We start from the raw sequence: 15,487 nt of genomic DNA, 5'->3' as shown, positions 1-15,487 counted from the left end.
GTCCCTTTAGTTGTCTGTGAACAGTGCTGGTCTTGATCACTCTTGTGTCCCTGAAGCCTAGCACACAGCCAGGCTGTTCTGCAGCTCAGTAAATACCCAGTAATGAATGAACAAATGTCAAGTGGGCAAGGAGTGGGGAAAATCATCAAAGTCCCAGATGCCAGAGACACAAGCCTGGGCTTTTTAGAGCTGGGGTCAGAGAGTTTCACGAGGGGGAAAATAACCTCTGGTCTTCTGCAGGCACAGTCAAGGAGTGTACCATAACGAGAAAAACTGGCAGCCCACGAGAAGGATGGAATAACAAAAGAAACTGGTCCCCAGCTGCCTAGCTCCAGGGAACGTTTGTCAATGTGACATTCACAGAAGCCCTGCACATGTGCTGGCTGAGGGGGAGAGTCAGCCTCAGCCAGACAGAAGGAAATTCAGCTACTGTGCACATGTTAACACTGGGGGAGGGACGGCTCGGAAGGTTGGGTTTTTTTTGTTTTGTTTTTTACTTTTATAAACTCTCCAAATATGTTCTGTATTTGTTTTTACCTTTAAGGAGTGTGTGAAGTTGTGAGATGCTGTTACCAAGTTATACTGATGCAGTTCATTAAAAATCTTCTTAGTACAGGGATTTCCCTGATGGTCCAGTGGCTAAGGCTCAGTGCTTCCACTGCAGGGGGCATCTGGTCAGAGAACTAGAGCCCACAAACCTCAACTGTGTCCGACTCTTTGTGATCCCATGGACTGTAGCCCACAGGCAACTCTGTTCATGGGATTCTCCAGGCAAGAATACCGGAGTGGGCAGCCATTTCCTTCTCCAGGGGATCTTCCCGACCCAGGGATCGAACCCAGGTCTCCCACACTGCAGGCAGATTCTTTACTGTCTGAGCCGCCGGAGAAGTCCCAGATCCCACATATCACAACTAAAAGATCCCAAATGCCACAATGAAGACTGAAGATCCCATGTGCCTCAACTAAGACTAGGCACAGCCAAATAAATAAGTAAATATCTTTCTAAAATCTGCTTAATAAAAAATTGGATGCCAATTATAGGATGCTATTAAATCAACACATCTTCTTGCTGCATCAGAAAACATTATCAGCGCTGTCATTAATCATTTCACACCCCTTCCACCCTTTGCTCGTATTTCTGGTTCACTCGGGTATGTGACAGACTAGAAAATGTTTAGGGAAAAATTCTGGGTTGAGGGTAAGGAATTTAGGGCTTAGAAAATAAAACCTGGTGAACGTGAGAAGTCCGTTTGTCATTTTATACTTCAGTTTGCCTTTTCTAGAGCTAGAACAACTCTTCTTTAAGTATTAGTTAATAAAATTAACAGGTGTTTATTAAACACTTACTATGTACCAACACACAGAATTGTAAAGGGAAACGATTGGTTCCAGTGACTCTTAACGTTTTTTGTGGGGAGTTGAGGGGTATAGATTTACAGATCTTTGAAAACTGAAAAGGCAGAGGAACCAGAGATCAAATTGCCAACATCCGCTGGATCATGTAAAAAGCAAGAGAGTTCCAGAAAAACATCTATTTCTGCTTTATTGACTATGCCAAAGCCTTTGACTGTGTGGATCACAGTAAACTGTGGAAAATGCTGAAAGAGATGGGAATACTAGACCACCTGACCTGCCTCTTGAGAAATCTGTATGCAGGTCAGGAAGCAACAGTTAGAACTGGACATGGAACAACAGACTGGTTCCAAATAGGAAAAGGAGTAAGTCAAGGCTGTATATTGTCACCCTGCTTATTTAACTTCTATGCAGAGTACATCATGAGAAACGCTGGACTGGAAGAAACACAAGCTGGAATCAAGATTGCCGGGAGAAATATCAATAACCTCAGATATGCAGATGATACCACCCTTATGGCAGAAAGTGAAGAGGAACTAAAAAGCCTCTTGATGAAAGTGAAAGAGGAGAGTGAAAAAGTTGGCTTAAAGCTCAACATTCAGAAAACGAAGATCATGGCATCCGGTCCCATCACTTCATGGGAAATAGATGGGGAAACAGTGGAAACAGTGTCAGACTTTATTTTTTTAGGCTCCAAAATCACTGCAGATGGTGACTGCAGCCATGAAATTAAAAGACGCTTACTCCTTGGAAGAAAAGTTATGACCAACCTAGATAGCATATTCAAAAGCAGAGACATTCCTTTGCCGATTAAGGTCCGTTTAGTCAAGGCTATGATTTTTCCAGTGGTCGTGTATGGATGTGAGAGTTGGACTGTGAAGGCTGAGCACTGAAGAATTGATGCTTTTGAACTGTGGTGTTGCAGAAGACTCTTGAGAGTCCCTTGGACTGCAAGGAGATCCAACCAGTCCATTCTGAAGGAGATCAGCCCTGGGATTTCTTTTGGAAGGAATGATGCTGAAGCTGAAACTCCAGTACTTTGGCCACCTCATGCGAAGAGTTGACTCATTGGAAAAGACTCTGATACTGGGAGGGATTAGGAGCAGGAGAAGAAGGGGACGACAGAGGATAAGATGGCTGGATGGCATCACTGACTCGATGGACGTGAGTCTGAGTGAACTCTGGGAGTTGGTGATGGACAGGGAGGCCTGGCGTGCTGCGATTCATGGGGTCGCAAAGAGTCGGACATGACTGAGCGAATAGTTTGGCTTCTCAGCTGTAGCAGCCACCTTTCAAGTGCTTAAGAGCTACATGTAGCCACATGTGATTACTATACAGAACTCAGGTAAGAGAACATTTCTGTTTTCATACAAAGTTCTACTGGTTAGCATTGTGCCGATATCCTTCCAGAATCAAGACTTTCTTGCTCATGTGCAATATTTTGTGTCCAACTTTACAACTTTTACAGCTTCGCAGGGTGGTGTCTGTCGGGGTTGCGTGGGGAGGCAGTGCCCTGCTGACAGCTGAAGCCTATGGATCCAAGAAAAAGGAGCCTTGACACAACAAGCTATCTGCCGCCTCCATCTCAGAATACAGGATGTTGGCACAAATAAAGCAAGGAGGCTGCTACAAATTCAGCACGCTCACTGATGTAGATATACCTCACAGAAAATCAGGCTCTTGAGTTCCTACCTGTCTGGCCACATTCACAGAAACATCAGTTCAGGGACTTCCCTGGTGGTCCAGTGGCTAAGACTCGAAGCTCCCAACGCGAAGGGTCTAGGTTTAATCCCTGGTAGGGGAACTAGATCCCACATACCATAGCCAGGAGTTCGAACGCCTTGAACTAAGACCTGATGCAGCCAAATAAATAAATTAATTAAAAAAGAAAAAGAAACATCAGTTCATTATCCAAAAATAATTGAAGATATTAATGATTTTCTACAGTCTCTCAGAGAAAACACCAAGTATTCACCGTGTACTGCAACTCTACTTGAATTATCTTTCCCATCTTTCTTCCCTTCTCATCCTCCCACACATGGCACTTGCTTCCCTGAAGCTCTCTGTTCCTCCTTCCAAACTCTCTTCTGTTGCTTGTCCCCTTCCTCCCCTGCACAGCTCAGTTCTTAATTATGTAGCTCTCCAGAATGTTTCACTTGACTCCAATGCACAAATATAGTGGCAAAGAATGACAGAAAGCTCCCAGGGTACAGCGGCCAGAAAACGTATTCCACAGTGACCCAGCCCAAGCCCTCCCTGCCAGCCTGGACTAGTCTCTCTGAGATGACTCATATTCCCACCAGTGGTTGACTGCCATCACTTCCTCTTCTGCCCACTCCTCCCAAGAGCCAGGGTCTGGGAGAAGCTCCTGACTGAGCATAGCAGAGAAGAAAATATTTTGCCTGAATGCCAGAGGGGACTGATGTCATAGGCAAAGGGAGGAAACCAGATGGGCAGGTTCATAGAATGTTTTATCCCCAGTGTTAATTGTTTTCTTATTATTTTTTACTGGGCACTGCCCTGCTCTCTCGTAGGGAGTAAATGCACGGCTTGCTGTGGGAAATGCCTTAACTCTTAACAGTCTGCCAAGGTCAAAGGATTCTTTTTAATCTGAAGACAATCCCACTGGTGCTATTCTTATCATCACATCAGGAATGATAAATTTTATTGAGCTCCCATACAGTTTGCCTTTCCAGACTGTTCATGGGATCCTAAAGGAAATCAACCCTGAATATTCACTGGAAGGATTCATGCTGAAACTGAAGCTCCAATACTTTGGCCATCTGATGTGAAGAGCTGGCTCACTGGAAAAGACCCTGATGCTGGGAAAGATTGAGGGCAGGAGGAGAAGGGGACGACAGAGGATGAGATGGTTGGATGGCATCACCAACTCAAAGGGCATGAGTTTGAGCAAGCTCTGGGAGATGGTGAAGGACAGGGAAGCCTGACAAGCTGCAGTCCATGGGGTCATAAAGAGTCGGACAACAACACAGTGTAAATGAAATCTCCTCTCTGTGGGAAGAGCAGGTCTATCCCACGTACCTGAAGTCGCCAATGTCCACCCCCCATCACCTGCTCATGCACCTGGGATTCTGTTTTCAGTACAGAGGGGACATATAGCCTAGAGCTATCATACTTCTTTTTTCCTTTTACAGGTTTTTTTGTTGTTTTGGTTGCACTGTGTGGTGTGCGGGATCTTACTTCTTTGACCAGGGATCAATCCCATGCCCCTCGCAGTGGAAAAATGGATTCTTAACCACTGGACTGCCAGGGAAGGCCCAGTCATTACACTTCTTAACCTTCCTTCTTATATCCTCCACATGTAGCTGAACTCATTGCTGTCCATCCTTTCGCAGATCACTTCCATCTGCTTCATTCCCCATCTCGGAATGATACCACTGCCTAGCCAGTGCCCCAAGCCAGAAACCTGGGAATCGACCTGGACTCTTCCTCCTTCTCAGCCCCCGTGACCAATCTATCTCCAGATCCTATGATTCTGCTCTTGGGATATCTCATCTTCTTAGCATCTACCTCCATCACCTTGGGCTTCCCAGGTGATGCATTAGTAAAGAACCAACCAGCAATGCAGGAGATGCAGGCCCGATCCCTGAATGGGGCAGATCCCCTGGAGGAGGAAGTGGCAACCCACTCCAGTATCCTTGCCTGGAAGATTCCAAGGACAGGGGAGCCTGGTGCACTACAGTCCATGGGGTGGCAAAAAGTCAGACTCGACTAAGTGACTGAGCACACAAGCACACTATCACCTTTCATCAGCTGACTGGCATCTCTCACGCTTGGATGACAGCTGTGGTCTCCCCATTGGTGTCTCCCTGCACCCACTCTTATGATACTTCCTCGTGTAACCTGCTAGTCAATAGTCCACCTGGGACTATCCCTGTTCTTATCTACATTCACCTTTAGGCTAATCTGAGCACCCTGTCTTATCTTTCCTGAACAATACAAATCCAACTCTAATCAAAATCATTAACAGAGAATGCAGATTTTTTTAAGGTCTTTATTTGTTACAATACTGTTTCTGTTTTATGTTTTGGTCTTTAGGCCACAAGCCTGTGGGATCTCAGCTCCCCCACCAGAGATCTAACCTGCACCCCTTGCACTGGAAATCTCAACCACTGGACCACCAGGGAAGTCCTGAGAACTCAGATTTTTAATGAAGTCACAGCAGGGGGCTTACACTGGGATTACACAGCAACACTTCCTACACTGACCCCTTAATTATTTCTCCTCTTTCCCCCAGTTCTCCAATAATGGCCGCTGTTGCCACATCTCTTCCTGTCTCCCCTTCCTTCCCCCACTGTCCTGTAGCTGCCCTCCATTCAAATTAGCTCTTAGTCTCCTCCCCTACTCTTTATTTGCCACTTCCTTCTGAGAAGGTCTCACCCCAATACAACTCCTTAAAACCCTTTAATGGCTACTCACTGCCCTCAGTAGAGTCCAAATTCCATAAAACAGTCTACTAGGCCTTGCAGGCCCCAGACCTAGCTCCTTCACCCCTGCCTTTTTCCTACTTGAACTCTTTGCTCCAGCCATACTATAGAGTGATGGGGGGTTGCCCCTACTCTGTCATAAGCTCATGATCTGGGCAATCCATCACGCTGTTCTTTTTGTCTAAAAAGCCTTCTTCTTCCCTATGGTTAACTCCTACTGTCCCTGAAGGCTAAACCTAAACATCTGGAAGCCTTTCTTATCATCTCTAACAATGCATAAGGCAGTTTACCCTTGTCACAGCTGTGCTCTAAATGACTGATTAGTAACAGGTCAGAGTGATTATTACTGCATACAAACAGGGCCTAAATTATAGCATGCTCTTGATAATGCTGAATAACTAGATGAGCAAAAGCTCAAAAGGGTGTCCCCGCTTAGTGTCTGTGGCCTTAGTAGACAATGGAGCCCAGGGGCCCCTTAAGCATTAGACCATGATTTTGGCTTCACTTGGGTTACAACTTGCAAAGGTTAGTAGCTGGGCTCACAGAAACAAAAGCCACCTTTGAGGTTCCCTGGATAATGCCTCTTAGCAATTTAGCTGTCTTCTTCTTAATCCAGAAAGGCTGTACTTGTCACAGCCCATTATCTGGGCACATTTTCAATGTTAGGTATGAACACCTTTGGTAATCGCAAGCTGCAAAACTTTGCACAATACAAGTTGAATCATAACTATTTGTACCTAGAGTCTTATTAGGTCACTTAGCTGACTCCATGTCTCTCTCTCTAGGAGACTACCCAACTGTCTCCACCAACACGTTCCAGGCCACACCATGTAGGAGCAGTAGGCCTCAGAGAGTGGTGTTAATACACCTAAGCACACCCCTCAAACGAGGAGGCCACTGGACTTAAGGGTGCCTTTAGGGTACATAAGCTCCTATATACTCTGGCCAGGGCTCTTTCCTGCTTGTTTTCTGAAGGGCAGCAAAGAACATCTAGAAGCTTTACATAATCCAGAATACAACAAATGGTTCTGATTGTTTTACTTTAGAAATAATTTATTGTTTTATCCCAACTATGAAAGTAGTACATGCCAATTACAGACAATAAACACGAAAAAACACAAATAAAAATACAGAAACCACTTGCATCAAGAGATGCACAAACATTTGGGAGGTTAGCAATGAAAAAAAAAAGATGTATTCTCTTGCACAGAACTGAGCAATATTGCATAACATTTTATTTCCATTTTTACCCCTAGAATACAAAAATAAAACAGTTGCAATAACAATCTTCAACTTTATAGAAATGTATGACATGTAAATTGAAAGTTCTCACAACTGCATTTTTTAGAGACAATTAGTGTCAATCAGTTTAATAGATTCCTTCAGAATATATAGTTATATGTGTATATGTGCACCATTTAAACTAAATTAGCATGACGTTAATATCCTTCAAAACATGATTTAATACTTGTGTAACATTCAATATTATTGACTGAACCACCTCCTTATTATCAGGAGTTTAACTTTTTAATTGCACAGAATGCAATGAACGTACAAAATTTGTGAGGCTTTCTTACGTTCTTGTGATAAAATCCTACAGGTGGAATTACTGGGTCAAGAGGTATATGATCAAAACTTAATATATACCATCAATCTGACTTTCAAAAAGCTATACACTCAGTAGTTATATGTGGATGTTTGATTTTTTTGTTTGATTGTAAAAGATTCAGAGGTGGTATAACTACCAATCAGCTACATTCGAGCTAAATGTTTGGTTTTATGCATTAATGGAGCTTGCTTTTGTTTCATAGCTCCCTGCAACATTATGAAAGTTTTTAAATACAGAGAAATGTTGAAAGAATGGTACAGTGAACACACTGAACACATCCACCATCTAGATTCTACAGCTAACATTCTACTGCGTTTGCTTTCTCATATATTTACTCATCCATCAATCCAGGCAGCCTGAGGGATCTCAGTTCCCTGACCAGGGACCAGGGACAGAACCCAGATCCCAGCAGTGGAAGCGGGGCATCCTAATCGCTGGACCTCCAGCAAATTCCCCAGAGGTTTCATTTTTAACATGAAAAACCTTTTTTGATCAAGACTCATTCTTGTAACGTCCCCAGGTTCAATGCTCTGCACTACGGAACATAAGTGTGGAAACGTTCCAAGATGAGAATCTGAGTTCCCCAACTTCTGAAGGACTAGGCGCGTAGGCTGGAAGTATGGCTCGGGTTTTAATCCTGACCCACTATACATCCGTTTTCGCCCCTTTAAAAATATTGTATGGAGAAGGAAATGGCAACCCACTCCAGTATTCTTGCCTGGAGAATTCTGTGGACAGAGGAGCCTGGTAGGCTACAGTCCACGGGATCGCAAAGAGTCGGACACGACTGAGCAACTTCGCTTTAAATATTGTAATCCCTCCAAATTGTGAGTATTAAAAGCACAAGTCGCACCCTATAATGACAGTCGCTATAGTTATGATTCCCCATTCCCCCTTTTTTTGGCCGCACCGCGCGGCTGGCAGGATCTTAGTTACCAGTCCAGGGATTGAACCCGTGACCCTGCAGTGGAAGCGCGCGACAGGGAATTCCCAGTTCTGATCTTTTTACTCCCTCTTGGTCTCCGATAAACTTCACGTCCAAGCTACGGAGGCCAGCTCAGGCCTCCTTGTACTCATTTTAGTCCACCTTACACTCTTAGTTCTAAGCGATTGTAAAACAGGGACAGAGGCCAGGGGACTACAGACCTGAGGCAGAGGGCCGCGACGGCCCCGCTCAATCTAGCGGGCGGGGGCTCCTCCAGGTCGCTGTGGGATCAGCCTGAGGCCCTAGCCGACTCCTTCCCTCTGGCGCCCAGCACACGGAGTGACGGCCCGGGGGAGCCACCCCGAGCGCTACACCCGCGTCCACCTCAGCAAATGCTCACAAACGCCTGTGAGATAGGCAGCGCTACAGAGGGAGAAAATCGAGGCCCAGGGAGCCTGAGTCACTTGCCCAAGTCGACACAGCTGGGGAGTGCGACCTGCCCTCAGGAACTGACTCCAAATCGCCGGACTCTAGAACCTCCCTCTGTCGTCGCTCCCCGGGTCCCCTGGGCGCCTACAGGGGGCGCAACGCGCACGCGCAGTCGTCGCAGCCGCGTCCCCTTTAAGAGGATTCCTTTTTGCCTCCTCCCGACCCCTCCGCTTCCGCTCTCGTTCCCACAATGCTGTGCGGCTGAGCGCCTCCGAGCCCGCGGGGACGCTGTGGGGGGATCACCGGCTGAGGCGGCGGCGGCGGCGACGTGGGCTGCGGCGGGCCCGCGGCGTCGGGCGGTGCGGATGTCGGGCTGGGCGGACGAGCGCGGCGGTGAGGGCGACGGGCGCATCTACGTGGGGAACCTTCCGAGCGACGTGCGCGAGAAGGATCTGGAGGACCTGTTCTACAAGTACGGCCGCATCAGCGAGATCGAGCTCAAGAATCGGCACGGCCTCGTGCCCTTCGCCTTCGTGCGCTTCGAGGACCCCCGGTGAGGGCCCCGCGCTGCCCACCCACCACCCGCCCGCCCGTCAGTCAGCCTGAGGCCGCGGGCCCCCGCCTTCCCTTTCTCTCCCTTCGCTTCCAGGGCCTCCCCTCCCCCTCCCGCCGCAGACCCCCTCAGGGCGCCCCCGGGTGGAGGCTGAGGCCTCCTCTCACCGCGGGGCTCCAGGCAGTCCTTTGCTCCGTCACTTCCTCTATTATTATTTTTTTTGACTTGAAAACACAAAAGCCGGGTCTGAGGACGGCTCAAGCCCGCCCAGATCAGCCTCGGGGGCTGGTACCCAGGCACCCTTCGGGGGAAGCGGCCCAGAGCTTGGGAAGCTTGGCCCCTGAGGCGGCCCGGAAAGGACTCGGTGAGGAGTGAGGACACTGGTTGTCCTCTCTACCCTCTCCCCTCCCCTCCGCTGGAACTCGCCGTTGTGGGGGCGCACAGTGCGGGGCGATATGGATGCCTTTGCAGGGCCGAAAGCGGGCTGGCTCTTGGATGGACCAGATTTCCATCCACGCGCGCCCCGCCCCGCAGAGGCCAGAGCCTCGCTCTGATAAAAGCATCAGGGGTTTGGGGTCTCGGATTTCACTCTTCCTTCCCACCGCTAGATGATAAAGGTGTCCCGAGGGTTTGGACGCGCTCAATCCGAAACGAGCTCGAAGGAGTCTTTGTGATTTTGCAGAGTGTCGGCCCTTGTCTCCCAGAAAAGGCCTGGGAACTTTCAAAACTGCGATTGTTGGTTCTTAGAAGCCCCCGCACTGTGCTGGCTACTATGCTTGGGGTGAATCGGAGCTTGCTCTCTGGTTTCCAGCATTGGCTCGGGGAGCGCTTTGCCTAGTCTGCTCCCTGCGGGCTTCGCTACGAGGACTGCCGGTGGGATGTCTTGCCCATCTTGGGGGATGGGGGCGGGTGATGCGAAGCAAGGGGAGCGTCTGAGGATGGGGAGGCAGGACGCACCCTGAGGCTTCGATGGCTAAAGATTCTGACGGAAATCGTTCCTAGTATCTTTGCCATTTGCCTCAAAAATGGAACTAGGCATTTCCACACCTAAAGTGGAAAAGAATTATTAACAGTACTGGTGTTTTGGGTTTTTTTTTCAACAGTTGCTATTTGTCATGTACTGTACTATATATTACTAAGCATTTTCAACAGCCTACAAGGTAGGCTCTGTTACTTTCGACATACTTGACATCCTGAGTAAACTGAGGATAGAGTTGATAAAAGGGAGGGCTACCAGCGAAGGTAGGATTTGAATCCCCTGTTCCTTGGAACACAAACTTACTGTGTGATGTGCTACTGTGTCTTTTTCTCCTCCTTCCTTTCATAATGGAAAAGCTGTCTTTTTGATATGCTAGTGCCAAGTTTCAAGCAAAGCTCTGCACACAGTTATCTTATTTAATCCTTTCAAAACTGGCATTTTACACTTAGATGTAAAGTCCTGATCGCATACTTACCCAGAGGCAACGACTAGTAAGTAGCAGAATGGTTTGACTGAGGTCAGTTTTCATTCACAACGTTAAACCCTAGCAGTACTGCCTCTCTCCCACTGTATTCTGCATATAGCCAGGGTTGAGCTGGATGTGGTCCTCCTTGCTTTTGATCCTGGGACTAGAATCTTCATAAGCGATTATGTGCCTCTGACATCTGAATGATTCTTTCATGAGTATTTCTTCAGCTGTTTGTCCCCCCAGCCTCAGGGCATTCTCTTTCCTGTCAAATCCTGGAGAGCCATCTTGGTGTTCCTCACTCCCCTAGAACCCTAAGAAAGACTTTTAAAGTATTACTCTATTGAATATTTATCTCTTTTGGCAAAACTGTACCCAGAGAGTGGTTTTGACAACTTAGTCCTCGAAGCTATGCTGAAAAGTTGCACTTGAGGGAATTCTGTATTCCTTAAACAAAACACCAATATTCATTTGTCATTTGAGCCTTCCCTATTTTTAAATGAGTTTTTCCTTCTGTAGACCTGAATGTACTAGGCCTTGAGGAAGAATATTAAAGGACTAGTGTGTGGTGTGCATTTTGAGAAACAGCTCCCCAAGGTCAAAGAAACACTGTTCTATCGCAAAATCAATCATCTGCCAACCGTTTATTTTTTCTGAATTCTCTTACCTGTTTGTTTATTCATTATCATTTCATACCTAGAAAACCCAGTGTGTGACAGCTGCAAAGTTTAATTCCAGTGTCATGAAAGGTCTTCAAAGCAGTAGTACATCAAATTCCTGGGTTTTGTTCTTTTGCTTTTTTCTCACTTCAGGTTTTTTTTTCATACTTGTTACTCATGCCCCTCACAGGGAAATTAGTCGGTCCTCCTGAGCAACACTAACTCCAGACTTTTCTCTGCAGAGATGCTGAGGATGCAATTTATGGAAGGAACGGTTACGATTATGGCCAGTGTCGGCTTCGTGTGGAGTTCCCCAGGACTTACGGAGGTCGGGGTGGGTGGCCCCGTGGTGGGAGGAGTGGGCCTCCTACGAGAAGATCTGATTTCCGAGTTCTTGTTTCAGGTATGTTCCTTTCAAACTCAATGAGATGATGCATGTGAAATACTTAGCACAGAGTCTGGCCTCTCAGAAATATTAGCTATTGTTTCTCAGTGCTTAGGATGTGTGGGGTTTTCTTCTCATGCACAGTGACAGTCTGAAGCCTTGCCAGTGAGGCAGGTACCTTGCCAATGAAATTGCACTGATCGTGCAGCCTTGACGGAACAGAAACTTGCTTCTTGTAAAAAAGGACTTTTCTAGCGTTGAAAGAGATGATGCCCAAACCTCTTCAGCCAGGATTCTAAAGACATTTTCTTCTGGAAATGTACCTTGGCATCTGACTTGCTAGAAAGACATTCTGGAAGCCAGATTTGAACAAATTATACCTAGCCTTGGATCCTAAAATAGGCCAGATTTTGTGATGGTTTTGGAATTATGTAAAAAAGAAACCAAACAACTTGTAGTCCTAGGGATCATATTGCGAAGGACAGAACAAAATGTCTAGTGTTGACAAGTGATGAGATGCTAAGCTCAGAGGTTTATGTATTTTTTTGGAAATATTAACACACTGGTAGAAAACTGGGGCCTTCTGCATGTTGTAGGGGTGTTTTAGGCCCCTGGCAGAGTGAGGTATCTTGAGGAACCTGGCACCTTAGATGCGAATGTCACACAGTTGCAGCAGACTCCCGTGGTGCTGAAGAGGGATACTGTCAGTATCTGCCTGTGTCCCTTTGTAAGTGTTTAACCCCAGAACTCTATTCCCTCCTTCAGGATGTCATACATATCTTTTTTTCTCTCCATGCTGCTCTGAAATCCTGCTTAGAAAACTATTAGGAAATGGCTGCAGTCCTGAGCTGTGAGCGGTAAACACAGCCTTTGAGAGCAGGAGCACATTTCCCTTTCATGACATCAGGTAGGGTTGTATGACTCCTGACTAGTTTTAGCGTCTGAGTCTTACCTTTTCCCCTACTGTATTGAAGAGTGTTGGTGATCTTTTAAGAGGTATTTTGTCTAGTTTGTCAGTCATTCCCACCTACAAGAAAACAAACTTTAGGTTTTTCTTGTGTTACTTCATCTACACCTTGGTTATTTTACTAGATGGTTTCAAAATGTCCTGCGTCAGACAAGAAATAATTGGTACCGATAAAATTTCATAATGGAAAAATTTACAACTCAAAGTCTTGGGATTTTGTTATTAATTGTGAAGGACAGAGAAAGAGATGCTTGGAATTCTTAGTGATGCTAAATCTGTAATGGGATGGACTTCTTGCTATGTCAAGAAAGGCTTAGTCTCTGGGAGAGTTGCCTAGAGAGCTGCCTAGAGAGCTGCTTATGGTGGTTTATCACCCATACTTTAGTGTTTTTTGGTTTTGTGTCCCTTGTCAAAATCTGTGATTTGGGGACCATCAGGATTTAAAAGTAGTGACTGATGGGGAAAGGACCCTAGGTCTTGGGGCTCTTAACATGGATGAAGGATGTGGCCTCTTCTCTTGTTCTGTGCGCCTAGGACTTCCTCCATCAGGCAGCTGGCAGGACCTGAAAGATCACATGCGAGAAGCTGGGGACGTCTGTTACGCAGATGTGCAGAAAGATGGAATGGGGATGGTTGAGTATCTCAGAAAAGAAGACATGGAATATGCCCTGCGTAAACTGGATGAAACCAAATTCCGCTCTCATGAGGTGAGTCCCCACCTGCTGTTGAGGAGCTCGTTGCCAGACCATTCCACCTGAAGCTGACCTAGCAGAAGTAGCAACAGGCCATGTGTTTGCCATTCAGTGACCTTATAATACCATTTAAGATCTATCTTAAGTGGACAAAGCCAAGGAATTCCTTATGCCCCAGCAATGCAGGGTCATGGCAGAGAGAAGTCTGCAGCCATAATATTTTTAACCCAGAGAGAATACCCAGTCTGTCATGTGACTGACTTAAACCACAGTGTCCCTCCATGAACCTAATATTATGGCTCTCCCTCCTCTGGCTCTGGTCTGGGCTCTGCAAGCCAACCATGTCACCTTACCCTCTTAGGTACTGCTGTTGGGGCTGGCTGTCACTTCACTTTGCCTTTCCCAAAGTGGTGCAGATGCCTCTTTGAAACCTGAGCCCTTGGCTCAGGTTTTCTTGTTCATCATCTCACCCTGGGGACTTAGCTTTCCATGTTCTTCCCTTCAAGTAGGTGGCTGCTGTTTTGGACTTAAGTCTGATTCTCATGGTAGCTATTCCTTTGATACCACGGAGACCAGACCACCCATTGGACATTTTTGTCCTGGTTACACTGTCCTGGCTTGCTATGGGGTTTAGGGATGTCTGAAAACATCAATTTCAAGGCCCATTTCTTTCTCTAAGGATTCACTTTGCTAACTATGTCTCGGAGGCTGCACGCCTTAGCAGTGCTGTTACTCAGACTATCCTCTAGGACTTGAATTTGGAGCAGAAATAAAACAGCACGTGGTCTTCAGTTACACAGAGCGGGGCCTTGGTTAGGGTAAATCAAATTATTGAGTTCACTGAGGGGAATAAGCATCTGGCTTCTTTCATCTTAGCATCTTTAAATCTGAGAATGCTAGCTGAGGGTGAAAAGCCTGCCTGGACACAACTCCTCTGCTGCTTATTAAAATCTTAGCTGAGCAACTTTGAACCCTGGTTCCTGTATATGCAATAATAGCATTATCTTATAAGACTTGTCAGGAAGCTAAATTATGAAGCATCTTGCCCAGGTCCTGATACCTGGGAGGTGCTGAATACTGGTCAGCTTCTTCCGTAGGTACCCACCAGAAAAGGTGGCAGGGGATTGAACCATATATCTGACCTCTGAGAGCCTTTCCAGTTCTTAGATTGTGGGGGTCAGTGGTAGTAATTTAGGTTTGTTAAGAGTAGTAGCCGGTATTTGAGTTATTTATCACATAATCGAGTTGCCATTTATTTGTGTTACCTTGAGCAAGAATACCTACCTGTGGCACTATTGTGCCAAATGGTGCTCAACAATTATTGTTAGGCGGCCATATTAAGTGTTGGTGTGCTTTATTCTTCTAGGTCTTATTTTTTCCTTGACTTTTTTGTTTGATTTTCAGGGTGAAACATCCTACATCCGAGTTTATCCAGAGAGAAGCACCAGCTATGGCTATTCACGGTCTCGGTCTGGGTCGAGGGGCCGTGACTCTCCATACCAAAGCAGGGGTTCCCCACACTACTTCTCTCCTTTCAGACCCTACTGAGACAGGTGGTGGGAATTTTTTCTTTATTTTTTAGGTGAACTGAGCTGCTTTGTGCTCAGAATCTACATTCCAGATTGATGATTTAGTGTCTTAGGAGATTTTTTTAATTTTTTTTTTTTAAGGAAATAAAACTACATAATTTCTACCAGGGCCATATTAGCAGTGAAACATTTTTAACTGCAGAAATTGTGGTTTTGGTTCAGAAACGAGTTGTATATTTTTCACCCCGATGATGGGAAAAAAATCAGTGCTGTATCCTTGTGGGTTGCTCTTCTATGGAGATCAGCAGTTACTGTGACCGAGTCGGCCCATTCTGTTTAGAAATATATTTTAAACGTTTAATAACTGACAGGTGTAGTTGTCTTTGATTGTGTTCATAGATTTCACCAGCAGGCACACTGATATGTTTAAAAACAAAACAAAACATTGAGTTGCAGTGGCAACTTGGGCCCAATTGGTAAGGAGCAGGAGTGG

At 46.1% G+C, this 15,487-nt stretch overlaps 1 protein-coding gene across 1 annotated transcript; it reads left to right on the top strand.

The window, feature by feature from the left end:
- Positions 1-8,999: 8,999 nt before the first annotated feature.
- Positions 9,000-15,362, top strand: SRSF9 (serine and arginine rich splicing factor 9). The gene is made up of 4 exons (XM_027956617.2): positions 9,000-9,317; positions 11,664-11,824; positions 13,308-13,480; positions 14,870-15,362. Exons 1-4 carry the CDS (start codon positions 9,130-9,132, stop codon positions 15,011-15,013), a joined length of 666 nt encoding a protein of 221 aa, XP_027812418.1. The 5' UTR covers positions 9,000-9,129; the 3' UTR covers positions 15,014-15,362.
- The last annotated feature ends 125 nt before the right edge of the window (positions 15,363-15,487 follow it).

This window comes from Ovis aries, chromosome 17 (assembly GCF_016772045.2).
Source record: "Ovis aries strain OAR_USU_Benz2616 breed Rambouillet chromosome 17, ARS-UI_Ramb_v3.0, whole genome shotgun sequence".
Lineage (NCBI taxonomy): Eukaryota > Metazoa > Chordata > Mammalia > Artiodactyla > Bovidae > Ovis > Ovis aries.
The sequence above is the reverse complement of the archived record's forward strand: the minus strand, read 5'-3'. Positions and strand labels throughout refer to the sequence as shown.